This window comes from Gastrolobium bilobum, unplaced genomic scaffold (assembly GCF_033153095.1).
Source record: "Gastrolobium bilobum isolate Gb01-03AN ecotype WA unplaced genomic scaffold, APGP_CSIRO_Gbil_v1 utg2193, whole genome shotgun sequence".
NCBI lineage: Eukaryota > Viridiplantae > Streptophyta > Magnoliopsida > Fabales > Fabaceae > Gastrolobium > Gastrolobium bilobum.
Window position 1 is genome coordinate 8,933 of NW_026897609.1, and position 20,155 is coordinate 29,087.

Sequence of the window (20,155 nt, forward strand, 5' to 3'; positions counted from 1 at the left end):
TTGCATGGCCTGATGTAACGAGGATGGCCAACGCAGCTGAATTGCTCCTTGCAATTCGGGTTGTAAACCAGCAACAAAATTTTTTTTTAACAAATCATCACTGACATTTGATACCTGAATCATCAGGCGCTGGAATTCAGCCATGTAATTCGCTAGTGATCCAGTTTGCATGAGTTTGGCAAGTACCCCTCAAATATTCTTAATTGGATGGGCCAAAACGCTCACGAACTGCTCGATTAAAGTCTTCCCAAGAATGAATCGTACCTCCGCTGAAAATCCATTGAAACCAATCGGCAGCAACTCCCTCCATTCTCAACCATGCAAGTTCCACCTTCATATGTTCTGGTACCTGTTGAATCTTGAAGAAAGCTCTGTTTTGAATAGCCAAGGATTCGGTTCCTTCCCATCGAATTTGGGAATTTCTGGTTTCACAAATTTCAACATATTCTGAGGATCATCCACGTTCCCACTCTGATGAGGAAAATTTTGCGCCGGTTGCTGATGAAACCCTGGAGGATTTGTCTCCATGGAACATTTGGGTATGTTGGTCAGAACCTCCTTAAAACTACCATGCAATTCTTGCACGCGTGCCTCCATCGCGATCAACAATTGTTCGATACGCAGGTTGTTTTGATTGTTCTGCTCCCGATATTGCTGAAATTCATCTGCAAGATCCTGAATCTTCATGGCTGGAATTCACCAGAATGAAAGCACCAATGATACACTACAAGTAGAGTAACTGAATAACAACACGTAACCAATTTCTTATTTCTCAATCAATGTTGTCCATTACACAATTGTATCTATTTATACTCACATATGCTTTACACGTATTTTCCTACTCAGCTATACTCAACACGTATCGGGTTATTACAAAGCCACTACCCACGTGTGGCACCTATACAATATGACTATATCAAAAACTATTCTTACATCTTCTACTGCATATAGTCTTTAGCCCAAGTTTGATATCCCTTCAATCTGATTCCACGCCTTGGAGCTCCCTTATCCCCTTCCTTCTTCGTATCAGTGGAGTTCATAGCAAATGTACACCAAAGTCCAAAGAGCTGGTCAGATAAAAGTTAATCTCAAAAAACTAAATTATATATAGCAGAATAGTAGATAAAAGTTTTGGATCTCTATGAGAGCAGAATATACCAAAACATTCAAATACAAATATATTTCATGCTCCCTTGCCATGCATTACTCATGCCGGTTTCCGTAACAAATGATTGGAAGGAAACAAACCAAACGGATAAATAACTCGCGAAAAGTAACGTGCCTCTAAGCTACAAAATGGAAAAAAAAATTGTACACAAGTACCACGGAAACCAAAAGTGAACAATTTTTTGTCATATTAAGAATTACTCCCGTGAAATTTTGCTTTCCCTCATGGAAAAAAAATGCAATTTAGAACCCTTATTTGCTTCCATGTTATACCAGATATGTATATTAATAGTAACTCACAAAATTTGCACCTAGCCAATTTCCCTTTTCTCAACCTTCTGGCCTGGAGCTTCCCAGCTGACACAGAATGAGTTTCTTGTGCAAGTTACTTTGCCTCTCCATGACATACAACGCCTTCTATCTGTGAATCATTTCATCAACTTATTGGTCACCATGTTGGATCCAACCGCATCCCTGCGCAAACCTTCCAAGTTTTGCATAGAACAAACATTTCACTGAAACCTTTTTTTTCTGAAATGAATACTCGAGTGCTTACGCATCAAATCTCCTCATTGTATCTTGAAAAGATTCTTCAATTTCACAACCAACCTCTATTCCTCCCTATTAAGATCATCCTATATCAATCAATAATGTAAATTTTAAGAGACAGTTCAACAAAATCCATAAATATTTAAATACACGTTGCTCCTGATGCTTATTATTAATAACTTACCCGATAATTAGTGTTGAGTATATCAATAGATCTCCGTGAAACATGGTTTACAAGTTCATCATCAATCTCAAAATGCCTCCCATACATTTTTTGTTGCTCCTCGGAGTTGCTGCCAACAATCTGTAAACCAAATTGAAACGCAACAGTAAGACTGAAACTAAGAGTGCTCAACAAATATAAAAATGATCCACTTCACCTCTTCACTTTAGTTTCTCTTTCTCAATAACTAAGTCTAAAAATTGACCACATGTAAATTACGTAAATGTACCATGACAGTTTCTCTCATTGTAATAAAACCATTTCCTCAAATATAAAAATGATCCACTTCACCTCTTCACTTTTTTTTCTTTTTCAACATCATTCAAAAACTCAAAGATATAAGCTTTTCCTTCTTCTCCAGAACAAGGGAGGTTTTAAGTCCATAATTCAAATTCCATTTTTCATTGGGCAAACTTGGTGAATTCAGAGATGCTTGTTATAAAGAATCTAGTTTCAGTTCAAGCACATTACCTTAATGGCTACTTTCTGCCCCTTCTTCGCATAATCAACAGGTTTATGGTTGTTCTCAATCGAGGCAATGCGGCCAATATCAATGAACTCTCTGGAAGGAATACAAATAGGAGTCCCAACCTGTCAAGTAGACAATATCAGATGCAAATTTAAGAAAAAACACGACAATTAATTTTTGCGCATTGCACACAACAGACTTCATAACGTGACATGACTCTCGTTGACACCATAGCCCAAAAAAATAAGGTGGATCTTAAATGGTCAGCAACTGGGCTTCGCTGAGACCAATCTGAAAATTAATGATGCACAAAATGTAAAAACACACATAATGGGAGAATCATCAGAACTGAGCAAGCATATATTAAATAAACACAAAAATTTATAATCATAACAATAATGATAATGATAACAAAAAAAAAAAGGTCGACCCAGTTCAAGACCCACTCCGTGAGTGTCTGGGGAAGGGAAATTTGAGTTAAGCCTCACCCCTGCTTTGCGGGGGGCCGAGTCAAACCCCTTACCTGGAACACCACGGTAAGCAAGCTTACCGCTGAGCCAGGCCGGCCCTTCAATAATAATAAAAATAAAAATAATGATAATGACAATAATAATAATAACAATAATGATAATGATGATAATAATAATAATTATAAAATATTATTATTATTATTATTTAAGGGTGATTATTGGATGAAATCTAGTGGTAGGAGCCATTTTGGCAACAAAAAATTCAAGCTCTGGCATTTTCCCATAGGGAATGGATATAAAAGACTCGGCTGATAAATTATGTAGCTTGACGATGAGAGTCAAGCACAATATTTCACTTCTACACTTAATTTTATACAAGTCTATATACAACTCATCCATTTTTTCAAATGTGCCATGACTAAAGACAGACAGTTCTAAGAGTGGAAGATCTTCCCCCAACTTAAAGACTCCATATTGAAATCAATTAATTAGTTTGGAAACAAAACCAAGCTCAAACTAGTGTCTAAAGTCTTCCAGATGTTGATCAACAGACTAAGGCTATTATTGTTTGAGAAGGTGGAAAATGAGGATAAATGTGAGAATGGAGCAGGACAGCAGAATGCAAAGGTTTATTTTCACTAATTGTTGGTTAGACGGATAAAAATTCACTTTAAGCTCACTTTCATACTAAGAACCACAATTTGAGGGGTGGAATGTAAGTAAGTTGCACTCCACTTTCAATCTTCCAACATTTCTGTTGTACCAAGCAAGTGTAAAATGTTTTCATTCCAACATTTTCACCTCCCAATTTTCTAACTAGTAGAACAACTGCAGCCTAAAGTTATACAAGGGACAGAGAAATATGATTGCTAATCCCTTTGTCAAATATGGATCGTAAACAAAAATACAACTGTTGAATTTACTCCAGGCAAAAGCAAAGCACCTTATCTCTAGAAAACTGTTATTCATCATATACATTGCAGCCGTATTAAATTAAAAAATAATACCTTTGCAATGCCTTCAAGTATATCAACTCCCAAAACAATTGGATCCTTATTGTTGAAAATGCAATTCGGTAAGATTTTCAGAACACATGGGAAGACTGCCTCATCAGCAACTTCTCTCTTTTTCTCCTCCTTAATGTTGTCAATATAAGCCTTAAATTGATCAAACAGATGATAAATGATATCAGCGATGAAAATTTTCACACCCAATTCATCTGCAAGTTCTCTAGCCTCAGGAGTGACTTTGACATCAAATGCCAATATAGTAGCATACTCTCGTGTCTTTTCAAGCATTACACTGGCCTTCATTACATCCTTTTTATGTACAGGGCCTATGCTTATACCACTAACAGGAATATTCACTTCAGGAGTTTTCAAAAATTCCAGTAATGCCTCCAAGGAGCCAAGGGTAGATGCCTGTACACAAACACCCTCTCCGCTCCTGTCAATCCTGCTCATGACTGACCGCATATCTTCCATTGTTGCTTCTTTAACATCTTCCAAGTCATCATCAGGGTTCACCACATATAAACCAGTGCCAGCTATAGCATGTTCAAGCCCCTGGAAAAAAAAAGCCACAATAAAACCAAATCTCTACACATTCATAGACATGAGGATTAAGAAAGACATGATTGGATAAAAGCTTGATTAAAAAGAAGTCAGATCAATATCACCGAGAAGTACCTGGGCAGTAATCTTTATACCCATTGCAGCTTTGATTTGTTTGTGATGGAGATAAGTTCCCTGAAATTAGACCACCATCACTTAGTTATTATGACACATACTGAATAAAACACTCCCTCTGCCAGGATGAAATTTATTGATTAAGAATGTATTACAGCAAACAAACTGTTGACGTTTGATATACATGGATGAGAAGTTCATTTATTCAATCCAATAAAATAAAATTTGTCTGGTATAAGAAACAAATAATCCAAGAACCCTCTCCACCAAGTGGGTGTCTCCCAATATTTTATGACCTCTCCCAACTGTTGATTCATATTAGCATAACAATATGAAGTATAAACACATATATTTGCCAGAACACTTCCAAGTTCTAGCTTATGGAAGTCTCAAAATTATTTTAAAAAAAGAGACGGAAGTTACAGAATTTTAAGAACTTGAAGCCCAATAAGCCCTTCAAATACATCCATTTAGTAATTAATACGAGTAATAGTATATGGGTAATCCTTTCATTCACCAACAACAAAGTTGATTTCAAAGCTCTAAACACATTTCTAAAAATAACATGCTCTTTCATAGCCAGAAGCACACCTGCACGCACTCACACACCGGAAGAGTTGTACATAGGCTACAACTATAAGCATGGTTTTCAAACAGAGTTAAAGATCCAAGGGCACAAAAAGCAAGTTAAATCACATGTAAACTCTCTTGTTGTCAAACTTGTACTAGTTTACGAGCTAAACACTCGATTCTACTTGCAAGCCTGGATTTACAGATGGACTTGAGTGCAGAATTAGGGGTATTCATCAACCAATCCAAACCGATTCAAACCGCGATGACCGAATTGAAAAACCGAAAAACCGAATTAACCAAAAACCCGAAAAAAAATGCATATTTTAATTGGATTGGATCGGTTTTCGGTTTGGTTGGTGAAAACCGATCCAATATATTACGTGTTTATTGTTTTTGAAATTCCGCTACTTGTTTTGTAGATATGGAATCTTGGATGTTATTGATAGCAAACTACCTTGTTTTAGTTTTTTTTTGTCTATTATTCTATTTTAACTCCATGAAATTTAAAACTTGTTTTAGTTTGAAGACTTGAATTTTCTAGTAGTTTATAACTTTGTATGGCTTCATTTTAACATAGCTAGTGACTTGTATGGCTGAAATTTTAGACTTTTCGAAAAACCGAAAACCATTCCAATCCAAATTGTAACATCCCCGTCTCGAGCAGGTTCAATTAACATGCATATGATATAAATAGAAACAACGGAAGACTTAACTTACGAAAAATACGAGCTAACTTTTTCTTTTTTTACTTTAATTCTTACTCGGCGTAAACGAAAATCGGGCAGAGTTTCCTTTATAAATCGGACAACTGGGGATTTTCCAATCCCACTCAAAAGCATTTCCTGATAAACAGTTTATACAGCACATCAATCCAGAAGTACCAGTCATGCAGATATAATCAGATACCCATCCATGGGCGCATGCATAACTTGGCTCAGTGCCGCTATATCTAACAGCATGCAATCCAAAACGTAAACATATCTGAATACTACATCATCATATAACGTGCCTGAATACTCAAATGTACATGCATCAAACTGACAGACATGTAAACATATACAGGCCATATACAAAATAAAGGATCAATGTCATGATCCATCAAAGGCGAAAATACAAAATGACATGAATTTACTTCAAAAAAGTAGTAGCCTACATCCACTCAAAATTCGATCCGTCAACTGCCTCAGCCACGTGTCGTGTCCCTGCCTAGTGAGGACTCACCGGGAATCTGCGCACCTGAAAATATGTCCCCAACGAGGGGTGAGATTACATATCTCAATAAGCTCCAGGTTTATAGAGAATTCTCCATACCCCTGGCTCACTCCTGCACAAAAGTCAGATACAGAGTATACAATGCACATATAACAGATATCTTTACTGAACAGAGCATATAACATATATTACAGAGGCGTACGTAGTCGTTTCCAAGGGAGGACCCCAAGCGGAAATCAACGCACGTGTTCCCGAGGGAGGACCCCAAAGCGGAACCAGACATATCAGAGGCGTACACCATCAGTCCCGAGGGAGGACCCCAAAGCGGACATCCGAGTACTATACAATCAATGGCCAGAGATTGTTACAGAAATCATATTACAGAAGTCATATCAGAGCAAAACATATCATGTTATCAAATAACTCTATATGAATGCATTTATACAAAGCATCTAAATAACAGTCATACAGTCCAACCATAGTTCACTAACCATGGTGGAGCACTTAAGCAGGAAAAGACTCCTTAAACATAGAGCTTACCTCTTGAAGCTTTATCAATCCGCTTACTTGTGGCTCAAGTTACTTATATATCTTCAAGAGATTCCAATTCCTTTTTAGTCCCTAGGTACACCTAGAGCAAGGATCCATAAATACAAATTAATAAAATGCCATCATGCCTAGCTTTCACATAAGGCATACATTTTATCGCTTCTTTTCGTTTCTTTACGTTTTTGCTAATGCTATGCCAATACACAAGTCTAGACCTCTTTATAATCGTTGGTGTTCTTTAATTTGATCAAGTATTCCGTTAAGAATTTCCAACATAATCATAGCATTTTACTTTAAAGGACTGTGGGCCTAAAATTAGGAAATCAATATATTTTTCCATGCTTTCTTTTCAAACCATTTCACTTCATGACTTATCATTTTCATACTTTGAAATACACATATTTTATTAAAATAAAATATGACAACATCTTTCCCTAAACATCCTATATGTCGAATCCTTTAAGGGAATTTCCAAAGATCCTTCTCTTTTACAATACATTTTCCTCACTTAATTTAACAACTACACGTACATAAATATATATATATATATATATATATACCAAGTTCCAATTTAATTTTTGGGAATCTCAAGCCCTTTAAATCCTTCAAAGCCGAAACATCAAGGGTATGTTTCAAAGGATTTTCTTTCAAATTTAACATTCTTACTAACTCATCAAATTTCCTCTTATTCAAGCACATTAAACCTTCCCAACACATACAATAAATCTTTGCACATCACCCCTAATTACCCTATCAAGGCCGAAATCTAGGGTATGTCACCATGGGATTTTTTTCCAATTTTTATACATGTTCATATGCTTATTCCACATTCCTATATCCAACACATCATCAATCCATCATCAATTCAAATTTTAAACTAATTTATTTCTCACTCAAAACATGCTCATAAATTTCAAGACATAAATCACAAAAATAAAAGCATAGGATTAGAGGTTTCTCACCTATAGTTGCTATTCCAAGCTCCAAAGAACAAACCCCCAGCTTTGCTCACTCAAAAACTCATTTTTCTTCCTCCAATGAATAGTAACTCGAAAATGGGGGGGAGGAAGAACTCTTCACACACTGAACTATAGCTCAAATTGATAGGTGGAATGGATTCATTGAGTAGTTCCTAATCGATTTCATGTGGTGGGTCTTTGAATTTGGAGAATGGAGGATGAAGAAATCAAAGAAAGAAATTTTGAAACCCTAGCCCTTCTCCTCCATGTGCAGCTCGGCCATCCAAGAGAGAGAAGAAAAAATTCTGAAATGAATAGTGATTCATTTAAGTGACAACGCTATATAGGCACACGTGGCCCTTTTCATCGGATGTTTTTCTATCGCGTATTTTAACTTAAACTGACTCGGAACTCACTTAAGGCTACAAACATATTTTTATTTTTCTAAAATCATTTACATTAATTTTTATTTCCTAAGGAACAATATTCTTAATTTACAGTATGGTTTCTGCACCGTTTTTGACGAAATGCACTGTTAACCACTAACTGTACTTCGTTTACTTCTGAACTTAAAAATTAACTTATCATTTCTTTGGGCCCATATTGACTTGCTTGGCATATATTGGACTTTCTTATTCTTATTTCATCAATTATTTGCTTCTGGACTCTACCAGTTGCTTCAACAGCAGTACAAAATACCCGGTAGAAACACTATTCACGAGATTTTCACGGAAAGTGCCAGACTATACAATTTTTCGTTCTGTACTCATATTTGTTGTCAGAATTGTCAAATTATGTTTCTAAAATCATTTTGCTCATTTAAGCTCTACCGATTAATTCATAAAACTGTAAATTCTCCGGCAGAACGCACTGTTCATAACATAGTCATGATTACAGTCAAAATACTCGAAATCGCTCCATGGATCTAATTATGGAATTTAAATCCTTAAATTAAATCTCTAACTAAGATTTACCAATTATGTCATTATACAAACCGAATAAAATTGGCTTGGATCGGATTTGAAAAAAGAAATACAAACCGAATGGATGATTAAATGATCAAACCAAAGGAATTGGATCAGAAATTTTTCCTTCAAAACCAATCCAATCTAGACCGCGAACACCCTTTAACCTACAACTAGATTTACACATGGATTTGACCTCAGAATGCAGTTGTAAGTGCTGACTAAGTATAATATAAAAGTTTTCACTTTATTACTTTTGTTTACTTTGTTATGGATTTGAACTTTAAACATTAATTATGGATATGATATTATGTTTGGGGTACCGGGATATTTTTTTTAAATAATATTTTTGAAGAGTGAAAACTCTTATGGGAAGAATTTACTAGTCAAGCTTACTAGCTGAGTTAACCTTAACTCTCAAGGTTGGCAACCTTGGCCACAAACTTAGCAACAAGAGACGTGTACTGATAAAACTTGGCCACAAGCTTACGTTGCAGGGTTAGAGCCCTCTAAAAGGGAATGCATATCTTTCCAAGGGTTTGATTTGAGTCATTACTGATAAAATTTATGTTAAGAATCAGTGAATCACCAGTCAATATTTTTCATGTTAAGCATAATGGTCAGAATCTCACAATCCTTTCCCTAGCTTCCAACACTGAAGGGATCACATGCACTCATTTGTGTATGAAATCAACAATAAAGGGGAAGGGGGGGGGATTTTCAACTCATCAAAAAAGAATCTTGTTCATGTGCATACTAGAAAGTTATGTAGCAAAGTTCTAATTTTCCTATCAAGTAACAACTGAAAACCATACCTTAACACGGAGCTCTTTCATTGGATGAGGTGTCAATAAAGCTCGAATTGTGGTAACAATTGGCACCTGTAATAGAAATTTCATCAGTCAGAAGTAGAGGGCAAGTAGTAAGAAATGATGCAGTGCAAGATGCTTGCCTGCATTCCACAGACAACTATTTGATCTCCTTCATGAAGAACACCATTAACTAAAACAACATCAATAGTAGTTCCATGGCCTTCAATAACTTTGACCTCCAAAACAGTACACTGGTAGCCACAATCAAATAACAATTAGGTCCCTAAAGTTAAACGCTTGTAAAGCACTAAACCAATTTGAATATTATGTGGCAATAAAGCTAACCTGCACTTCTTCACCGTATGTAAGTTTCTCAACCATTGTTTTTTGGGTCCACTGAACCATTAGTGTAACATCCCGAGCACTGACGAAGGCGGGGAGTGATCGCCGGTGCAAAGAGGCACGGACAAGGAGCGACTCCTGACATGCTTCCAGCGGGGGTTACATGCATGAATGAATCGAATCGACACCCGAAAGAGAGGGATTCCAAAGGCTGTGCAGGTATAAGGCTACTCAGTTTGGGATAGCTTATAAGAATTAATTGGTACTACCTATGCTAACAAGATGCATCTGCTTTTCGGTAGCCCGGATCGGAAGAACTCCATAGTTAAGCGTGCTTGACTTGGAGCAATTCTAGGATGGGTGACCTCCTGGGAAGTTTTCCCGGGAAGTGTGCGAGTGAGGAAAAACACACTGAAAAGTCTCGTGTTAGTATGTGGGGATAGTCATTGATTCTTGAAGCGGTCAGGCGTTACAAGTGGTATCAGAGCAGGGCCTCTCATCAGTACGGTGTGGTTCGAGGACGAACCAGGCAGAAGCTGGTGGGCATGTAACATCCCGAGCGCTGACGAGGGCGGGGAGTGATCGCCGGTGCAAAGAGGCACGGACAAGGAGCGGCTCCTGACAGGCTTCCAGCGGGGGGTTACATGCATGAATGAATCGAATCGACACCCGAAAGAGAGGGATTCCAAAGACTGTGTAGGTGTGCGACTGCACAGTTTGGTATAGCTTGTAAGAACTAATTGGTACTACCTATACTAACAAGATGCATCTTCTTTTCGGTAGCCCGGAACGGAAGAACTCCATAGTTAAGCGTGCTTGACTTGGAGCAATTCTAGGATGGGTGACCTCCTGGGAAGTTTTCCCGGGAAGTGTGCGAGTGAGGAAAAAGCACACTGAAAAGTCTCGTGTTAGTATGTGAGGATAGTCATTGATTCTTGAAGCGGCCGGGCGTTACAAGTGGTATCAGAGCAGGGCCTCTCATTCAGTACGGTGTGGTTCGAGGACGAACCAGGCGGAAGCTGGTGGGCATGTAACAAAGAGGCAGGGAGTGATCGCCAGTGCAAAGAGGCACAGACAAGGAGCGGCTCCTGACAGGCTTCCAGCGGGGGGTTACATGCATGAACGAATCGAATCGACACCCGAAAGAGAGGGATTCCAATGGCTATGCAGGTATAAGGCTGCACAGTTTGGGATAGCATATAAGAATTAATTGGTACTACCTATTCTAACAAGATGCATCTGATTTTCGATAGCCCGGATTGGAAGAACTCCATAGTTAAGCGTGCTTGACTTGGAGCAATTCTGGGATGGGTGACCTCCTGGGAAGTTTTCCCGGGAAGTGTGTGAGTGAGGAAAAAACACACTGAAAAGTCTCGTGTTAGTATGTGAGGATAGTCATTGATTCTTAAAGCGGTCGAGCGTTACAAATAATAATAACATATCTGGGATTCCTTCACCACTACAACATGAAAGACTCAATATCAATACAACAACACCCATATGAGGAGCATTAAGCAGATTATACAACAGTCTTATGCAACAATAAAAAAGATGGTTTTCGTCCTAAGGCAAAGATTTAACAATCTTCCAGGCATACTAGCACCCAAAATAAATGGAGATGTGCCCCCCACTTTCCACACACACGCCCCTGTCTTCTCCCTAAGTTCCCACCAAATCAACATTTTTTGCATAATTTCAGCGAGAGCTCATAAAGGGTGAACCCATTTTGAAACATCCCAACAAAATGTTTGAAACAGTAAAAGATGCTTTGTAATAATGAAGAAAATGCTGAAAGCAAATGGAACGAAACTCTTCTGAAACCAACAAAACATGTTGACTTAAAATTTGGGCACCTTTAAAATGAAGAGATATTGTATAATATTATCTATATTAACGACAGAACTATTAAAAGTAAGTTTGATGTAACCAGCCATTGTATCAATTAACAATCCAATTTTTTTTTGATTGGTTTCGCACAGACCTTACCGCCAAATTTCTTCTGATTGACATAGGAAGAAAGAAGTTTGATGTAACCACCCCCACATTCTATGTCCTGCTCAAATTTGATAGAATACTGGACCACTAGAGTTCTGTCCTTATTGCTCAATACTGGTATTTTTGCAGATATTGCAAAATGTTTGGAAAAGGGGTTAAGCATACATCATTTTTTTCTCTCTTTCTTTTTCCTGTTCTTTTTTCCCTTTCCATGTACCTGAATTTCCAAAGAATTGTAATCTATGAAGCACTGACACTTCAAAAACTCTTATGTGTCGTGTCCGACACTTCTCGACACTCTCCGACACTCCGATACTCACTCCAACACGCGTTATAGAAATTCAAAAAAAGGTTCAAATGTTGCGTTGCGTTTAGTTTTTAGTTCGAACTATTAGATTCGTTGGATCACAATTACCATTTTATTGAGTTTAATATAAATATTGGGATATCTTATGTTTCTTTGCAAAATTGATGAATATTATATGTTTAGTTTCATTTTTTTGTTAAATTATTGAATATTAAATATAATATACACTACATAAATTCAAAATATTATTTAATATCAAAATGTGTCCTAACGTGTCGAAATGTAACATTTTTTAGAATTATCGTGTCGGAGTATTGTGTCGTGTCGTGTCACGTATCCCGTGTTGGTATCGGTGCTACATAGATTGTAATCCAATATGACATTACATTAACCCTAAACCCTAAGATTCACCAAAATAGAAATTGAGCACTTGAGCGTGAGTTTTAGAGATGATTAGGACACCTTTGTCATCAGGATACCTTTGTTTCGGACCGTGATCGGGTATTTGTGAGTAAGTTTTGGTCTGCCTTATTTAAGTTGACGGGCACAAAGCTGCGATTTAGTTCGGCCTATCATCCCCAAACGGATGGACAAACCGAGGTGGTCAACCGTACCTTGGAAGCTTATTTGCGTTGTTTTACTAATGGGCATCCCAAAGCTTGGGCTAAGTGGTTGTCATGGGCGGAGTTTTGGTTCAACACATCTTATAACCGCTCAATCCAAATGACTCCATTTCGGGCATTATATGGGAGGGATCCACCCACCATCATAGCATTTCCTTCGGCCACTACATCAGTAGCTGCAGTGGAGACTTGGATGCAAGCCCGAGATGCAATTCTGCAGGATCTCAAGGGGAACTTAAGCCAAGCTCAATTGAGAATGAAGGTTCAGGCTGACAAGAAAAGACGTGAGGAGGAATTTACTGTGGGGGATATGGTTTTTTTGAAGATTCAGCCATATAAGTTACGATCTCTGGCCAACCGTGTCAATCAAAAATTAAGTCCAAGATACTATGGACCTTTCCCTATAGTGGAGAAGGTGGGGCCAGTTGCCTACAAGTTAGAGCTGCCTTTATATTCAAAGGTTCACCCGGTTTTTCATGTGTCACAATTAAAGAGGGTTGTTCATCCAAGCTTGACGATCTGGGATCTGCTAAGTTGCTTGTCGGATTCCTTAGAGTTACAGGTGCAGCCAGCAGCATTTCTCCAGTCTCGTAGGACGTTGGATGGTCAATGGGAGGTTCTGGTCCGTTGGGAGGAGCTTCCGGACTGTGACTGTACGTGGGAAGGGGTAGCAGATTTTCAGTCCCAATTTCCTTCTTTTCACCTTGAGGACAAGGTGAATTTTGGAGAGGGGGATGTTGATGGACCTGGGGTTGATGGACCGGTTGGGGTAATTGGGCCTATATCTGTTGATGGGTCGATTGCAACATCGGTTGATGGACCTGTTGAAGTAGTTGGGCCTATGGCTGATCCTGTTAGTAATGGGCAGGGATCTAATGTTAATAGGCAAGGACTGAATGTTGGAAGGGTTGTGCTGAAAGGTCCTCACAGGTTCTTTGATGAGGTGCCCACACGCAAGTCAGTTAGGAGGGCAAAAAGAAGGGTGGCATTATACAAATTGAAGTTAGTTAGGATGATAGACACGTGGGAGGCTGCACATGGGGAGAGCAATGTGTAGTGAGCAAAGAGAGGGATCAGGATATAAGTTGGTTATTTTGGCATGGTAGAGGGTAAGGAGAAATTGGTTAGGGGTAGTGGAGCAATGGTACTGAGCATGAGTGTCTCAGTCATTGCATCAGGAATACCAGTGTTTCTTCCTCAATCGGATATTTCATAGAGGGAGGAGATTTATTTTGTGTCAGTAGTCTCTTATTCAGTGTAATTGAGGAGCTGATCCTTGTGTGATTGCACTGATATAATAGAAGTATTTCTTTATGATACATTGTTCTGTTATGTTTGTTATTTGAAAGGTGTTTGCTGGATCTCATTTACTCGTGCAGGATTCTGGTGCCAACATCCTCCACCTGCACTGACTCCACTTCTTCAACCTTTTCTGGTTCCTCTGGAACCACATCAGTGGTAGCCTCCTTTGCTTCTACACTTTCAGTTGTCTGAACAGCAGCAGCACCATTCTGATTACGATGGGTTGGTTTTGACTTATTTGTCTGATATATGGGTTTTTTTGGCTGGAGCATTGGAGTCCCAGGAAGAGTCACGCCCCCTGTGCTATTGAGAATCTGCCTCCTCATTGCCTCCAAATGACGGGCTTCTTCTTTTTGCTTACCAGTTAACAGTTTACCTTCTTGTTTCTTTTTCTGGAGTTTCTCCTTTTCTCTTTCCTTCTTTCTGCGTCTAGCCTCTTCAGCCTGTCTCTCAAGTTCCTCTTGCCTACTCTGTTCCTCTTCTTCCTTCCTTTATCTCTCCTCCTCTTCTTTTTTCTTCCTTTCTTCAGCCTCTTTTCTTCGAGCCAGTGCCTCCTGCATCTCCATAACATGCTTTGGCACTTTCTTGTCAGTTGCTTTAGTCTTCGACTCATTCTTCTTTGATTCAATCGTCTCATTTTTAATTTCTTCTGTTTCATTTTCTGGTACACTTCCAGCGGCTGCTTGTAACACCCCGTTCTAGAACCGGTTTGTTAACATCGCATTATGATATTAAACGCAGTTACAATCACATTGGTGCAATTAAAACTCGAATTTTTTTTTCTTTTTTTAAAACATGCCGAATTTATAATGCCCAATTGTGTGACCATAACCTTATTACATTGCGGAATAAAATAAATTAAGCTTAACATCATATCATTATTTTGTTCGAGTTCAATACTAAACTCTCTTAATATATTATTAAATTGGAATTTCTATACTTACTTTATAGTTCTCATCTCATACTATGTTATAGATCTCATAGATAGCTTCGCGTGGGTTCAAACCGCGCTCAGATCAGAGATCTGAAGCTCAAGTTATGACTATTTTAGTAAATTGGGTTGGTACTGTCTCGGGATGCGTGCCCGAGCGCTCAAATGGGCGCTCGAGCGCCCACTGCGAAGAATTTTGGTCACCATCAGGTCATTCAGAGCGCTTGGGTGGGTGTCTGCGCGCTTGAGCGCCCAGAGGCAAGGGCTTTCACTCATTTTCATGTATCTAGCGCGCTTGGGCGCCCAAAACAGCGCTTGAGCGCCGAGAGGCAGGGGCTTTCCCTCATTTTTACGTATCTAGCGCGCTTGAGCGTCCAAACCAGCGTTTGAGCGCCCTCCACCTGGGGCAGACTTGGTCTCCCCTGTTTTTGGGTGAATTACTTGGGGAAACTCCATTCCCCATTCATTCTTCAAGGGTTATTACACCTAATTGACAAGGAGAAACCAACCATGGTCACACACCATGTGGCACCTACATTCTATAACTCTTTACCAATACATGAATTCTAATCTTTCAAGGTACTCATACACTAAGAGAAGCATGCATACCATTTCATCATACATATATCTCCATTAATTACAACATGTATTAATTACAAAATCAGGGGACTTAGCTACCAAAAGAACTATGATCAACCCCTTGGCTCTCAACAACAAAAGAGGCACCAAAGGAGGTGAGCATAGGCTAAGTCCATCCAATAAAGCATGATATACGAATGACAATCGGCTTTCAACTATAAGTCTTATACATGGTATTTCTACATCTCATGTATAATCCTAAAAAATGCAACATCTTCATGCATCTACTAATCCAAATATGGCCACTTGCCATTGGAGGCTCGTGCAACATCTTTACCTGAAAAGGGGTCCCCACAACACGGGGTGAAATATACGAATATATCACAGTAAACCAGGGGTCCTTGGAGCATCTCTCCACCCCATAGTTCAATAACAGTGTAATAGCAATAGCAATAATAATGCAATAAATACATATCCATGCAGTGTGTAACAAACATCTCCAGGAGAAATTCCTCGAGCTCTCAAGCTGTCCTAAGGATGCTCAGATGCAAATAGTCCTACTGGCCAGCTAAACTACCAAGTATGATTTACGCATCGTCATGCAACATACCAACATAGGGAAACACCATCATATGCCACACCAAAGCATACACATACGTATAACAAAGCATTAAATTATTTCATTGCATTTATATACACTATCACAACCACTACCCAATCAGGGCTTGGTGGAACAATCAAGGGAATTATATCCAAGGTCTGAAGGCTTACCTCAAGCTTCCAATTCACCCTTTGTTCTTCACCAATCTCAACAATACTCTTCTTCAAAACCAACACCTACACATGGTGTAATGCAATCAACACATTGCATCCAAGAGTATTTCATAATCATCAATCAACTACTCAATTCATACCACAACACAAGTATGAGGTTACCAATTCCAAGGAGCTAATCAAGCTCCATAGCTTACTCCAACGGTTGGTCACTCAAGGTTGGTCCAAATGCCTCAATCCTAGACATCATATGGACACAATCAATATCCAACCAAACCAACCATTTATCACAATTGCAAGAAAACCCACAATCAAGTATATAATCCTACAATTTTCCAAGTGTACACCAAGGACTAACTAAGCTCATTTGCACCGATTAAATGTCATTACTAACATTTTTTACTACATACATTAAGCATTAATCCTCCTAGGACATAGCCATTTAACTCACATTATCATTAAAACCCTAAAATTTCCAACTCAACAAAACCATGAAAGAGAGAAGGGTTTCTTACCACAATCACCACCACAATGGCCCAATGGAGGTGTTCCAACCCACAACCATGGAAAACTTCACTTCAACCTCCACAAATACCTAATTTTCGCCACCTTTAACAAGAGAAATCTCCCTCCACAATGATTCCCACTCAAAACTAAGTTAGGGTTATGAAAGAGGGGAAGATTTGGAGTGGTTTAGGCTTTGGCATCATCCAATTTGGTTGAGGAATGGTGGGTCTTTGGATTTTCCTTCTCCCTTCCTTTCTCTCTTCTTTTCTTCCTCTGTGAGTAGCTCGACGGGAATGGGGGGAAATAATGGGTTCTATTGTTGCTTGGGTCACTTAACATATGTTAAGTGGTTTTAAGCGGGTATCGACTCATCTATCTATTTAACTCCATTAATTACCAAACTTTACCCAAGTGTCTGGAATATTTTTCTAGGAATATTTTCACTTCCATTTTTATATTTTGGGTACTTTTGCCTGCACCCATTAATACCCCTTAATTTTCACTGAGTACACTTTTTACCTCCAAAGTGACTCCAATTCATTTAATTAAGTCTTATACTTAATTTTACTCACTATTACATGCTTAATTATTTAATCACATGTAATTTTATGGTATCAGAGCAGGGCCTCTCTTCCAGTACTGTGTGGTTCGAGGACGAACAAGGCGGAAGCTGGTGGGCATGTAACATCCCGGGCGCTGACGAGGGCGGGGAGTGATCGCCGGTGCGAAAGGGCATGGTGCGAAAGGGCACAAACAAGGAGCGGCTCCTGGCAGGCTTCTAGGGACGGGGGTACATGAATGAATCAAATCAACACCCGAAAGAGAGGGATTCCAGAGACTGTTCTAGTATGGGACGGTGCAGTTGGGAATGACTTATAAGAATTAATTGGTACTACCTATACTAACAAGATGCATCTGCTTTTCGGTAGCCTGGAACGAAAGAACTCCATAGTTAAGCGTGCTTGACTTGGAGCAATTCTGGGATGGGTGACCACCTGGGAAGTTTTTCCGAGAAGTGTGCGAGTGAGGACAAAGCACGCTGAAAAGTCTCGTGTTAGTGTGTGGGGACAGTCGTTGATCCTTGCAAGTTGTCAGGCGTTACACTGCAGCCGCCGCCTACTTCTCTTTTTCCTTTTCCTTATGTAAATACAATTCAATATTTAATTAAATATCCCTTGGGTCTCAAAAGCATGACCCATCCGTTTAGGCTTGTTCTTAATGACAAAGGAGACATTATCATTCATCATACCAAGGAATAACTTGATCTCATGGAAACTTTCACCACATAAAAGAAATGGTGAATGCCCAATTAATGGGCTCCAAAACCAGCCATTGTATCAATTAACAATCCAATTTTATTTTTTTTGGTTTCGCACAGACCTTACCGCCAAATTTCTTCTGATTGACATAGGAAGAAAGAAGTTTGATGTAACCACCCCACATTCTATGTACTGCTCAAATTTGATAGAATACTGGACCACTAGAGTTCTGTCCTTATTGCTCAATACTGGTATTTTTGCAGATATTGCAAAATGTTTGGAAAAGGGGTTAAGCATACATCATTTTTTTCCCTCTTTCTTTTTCCTGTTCTTTTTTCCCTTTCCATGTACCTGAATTTCCAAAGAATTGTAATCTATGAAGCACGACACTTCAAAAACTCTTACGTGTCGTGTCCGACACTTCTCGACACTCCGATACTCCCTGACACTAAATTCAAAAAAAAGTTCAAATGTTGCGTTGCGTTGAGTTTTTAGTTCCAACTATTAGATTTGTTAGATTACAATTACCATTTTATTGAGTTTAATATAAATATTGGGATATCTTATGTTTCTTTGCAAAATTGATGAATATTATATGTTTAGTTTCATTTTTTTATTAAATTATTGAATATTAAATATAATATACACTACATAAATTCAAAATATTATTTAATATCAAACCGTGGCGAAATCTAACATTTTTTAGAATTATCGTGTCGGACTATTGTGTCGTGTCGTGTCACGTATCCTGTATCGGTATCGGTGCTACATAGATTGTAATCCAATGTGACATTGCATTAACCCTAAACCCTAAGATTCACCAAAATAGAAATTGAGCACTTGAGCGTGAGTTTTAGAGATGATTGGGATACCTTTGTCATCAGGATCTCCAGACCATTTTCCTGATGTGTGCTTGAAGGTACCCGCCTTTCCTTCACTCCTTTTCCAATCAGACAAGACCCAACGGCTCTTCCATCCATCTTTTTCATATAAACCATATTAACCGGTTAGAAAACTAGCCTCTGTTGTTGAATCAACTAAACTAACAAAAACCGAAGCAAGTAGAATATGGCAGTACAAGATATCATCAGGAAAACCAAAAATGTAAAACAAAAAATTCAGGACCTGAAGAAATCCCTGATCAGGTCATACATCAAATTCAGAATTCTAAGTTGGCCAGGATCATAAAAACAGATATAACTTTGCTGATACATGAAAAAAGCAACATAAAATCAAAAGGGCCAAAACAAAAATTTCCATTGGCCAATAACACGATCAAGTGAAGGAGACTAGTTAAAGGCAGCAATAAGTTTTGGGAAGTTGTGTTAGGAATAGGAATTACCTTGGAACCTCTCCTCAAAAAAGATCTCAGAGAAGGCAAAATGAAAGAGAAAGAAAGAGTGAAGAATTAGAAAGAAAAGAAAGAGCTTAACAAGTTGAGGAAGCATTAAACTTTACTTCCTTTACTTCACTTCTTCGCTGCCACTAACATACAAACAGCGAACATAATCCACCGCTAAAGTTGCCTTAAAATAACAACGTAAGATTCGCATTATACTTAAATGTTGTTCGGCCATTATTCATTTATTAATCTGGAAATGATTAATATTTTATAGACTCGACAGAAATTAAAAAATGAACAGACTGACCCTAGTATTATTATTTCACTGAAAATTGGATCAGCCTCACAAAATTGGGTTGCTTACATTCTTGTCATCCTTTAATTTGGAGCTTCACAGTATCATCTAATCAAGTTTGTTTTGCAAAATTATGTTTCATTCTTCCAAGGTAGGACTTGTCCTGCATCCAATAACCATCCTTCACTTCGGAAAAGTTTGTACACTTTCTGTCCGTATGAACTGAATGAGCTGAAATTAAACCCTTCATTTATATATTCCTT

The 20,155-nt window shown here is 38.5% G+C and overlaps 1 protein-coding gene across 1 annotated transcript; it reads right to left on the bottom strand.

Moving 5' to 3' along the window:
• Positions 1-1,778: 1,778 nt before the first annotated feature.
• Positions 1,779-19,219, bottom strand: LOC133308540 (eukaryotic translation initiation factor 5B-like). Its single transcript, XM_061509171.1, has 7 exons — positions 19,128-19,219; positions 9,640-9,705; positions 4,567-4,626; positions 3,886-4,443; positions 2,411-2,530; positions 1,901-2,020; positions 1,779-1,802 (listed from the first exon to the last, which is right to left on the bottom strand). The coding sequence occupies exons 1-7, from the start codon at positions 19,134-19,136 to the stop codon at positions 1,779-1,781; spliced, it is 957 nt and encodes a 318-aa protein (XP_061365155.1). The 5' UTR covers positions 19,137-19,219.
• Positions 19,220-20,155: the final 936 nt, after the last annotated feature.

Bases quoted from the DNA above. Each gene is read 5' to 3' on its own strand.
- LOC133308540 (XM_061509171.1), bottom strand. The intron at 2,531-3,885 runs GTATTATTTTTT...TCTACTTGACAG, and splicing joins TACTTGAAGGCATTGCAAAG to GTTGGGACTCCTATTTGTAT. The intron at 2,021-2,410 runs GTAATGTGCTTG...TTTGGTTTACAG, and splicing joins GGCAGAAAGTAGCCATTAAG to ATTGTTGGCAGCAACTCCGA.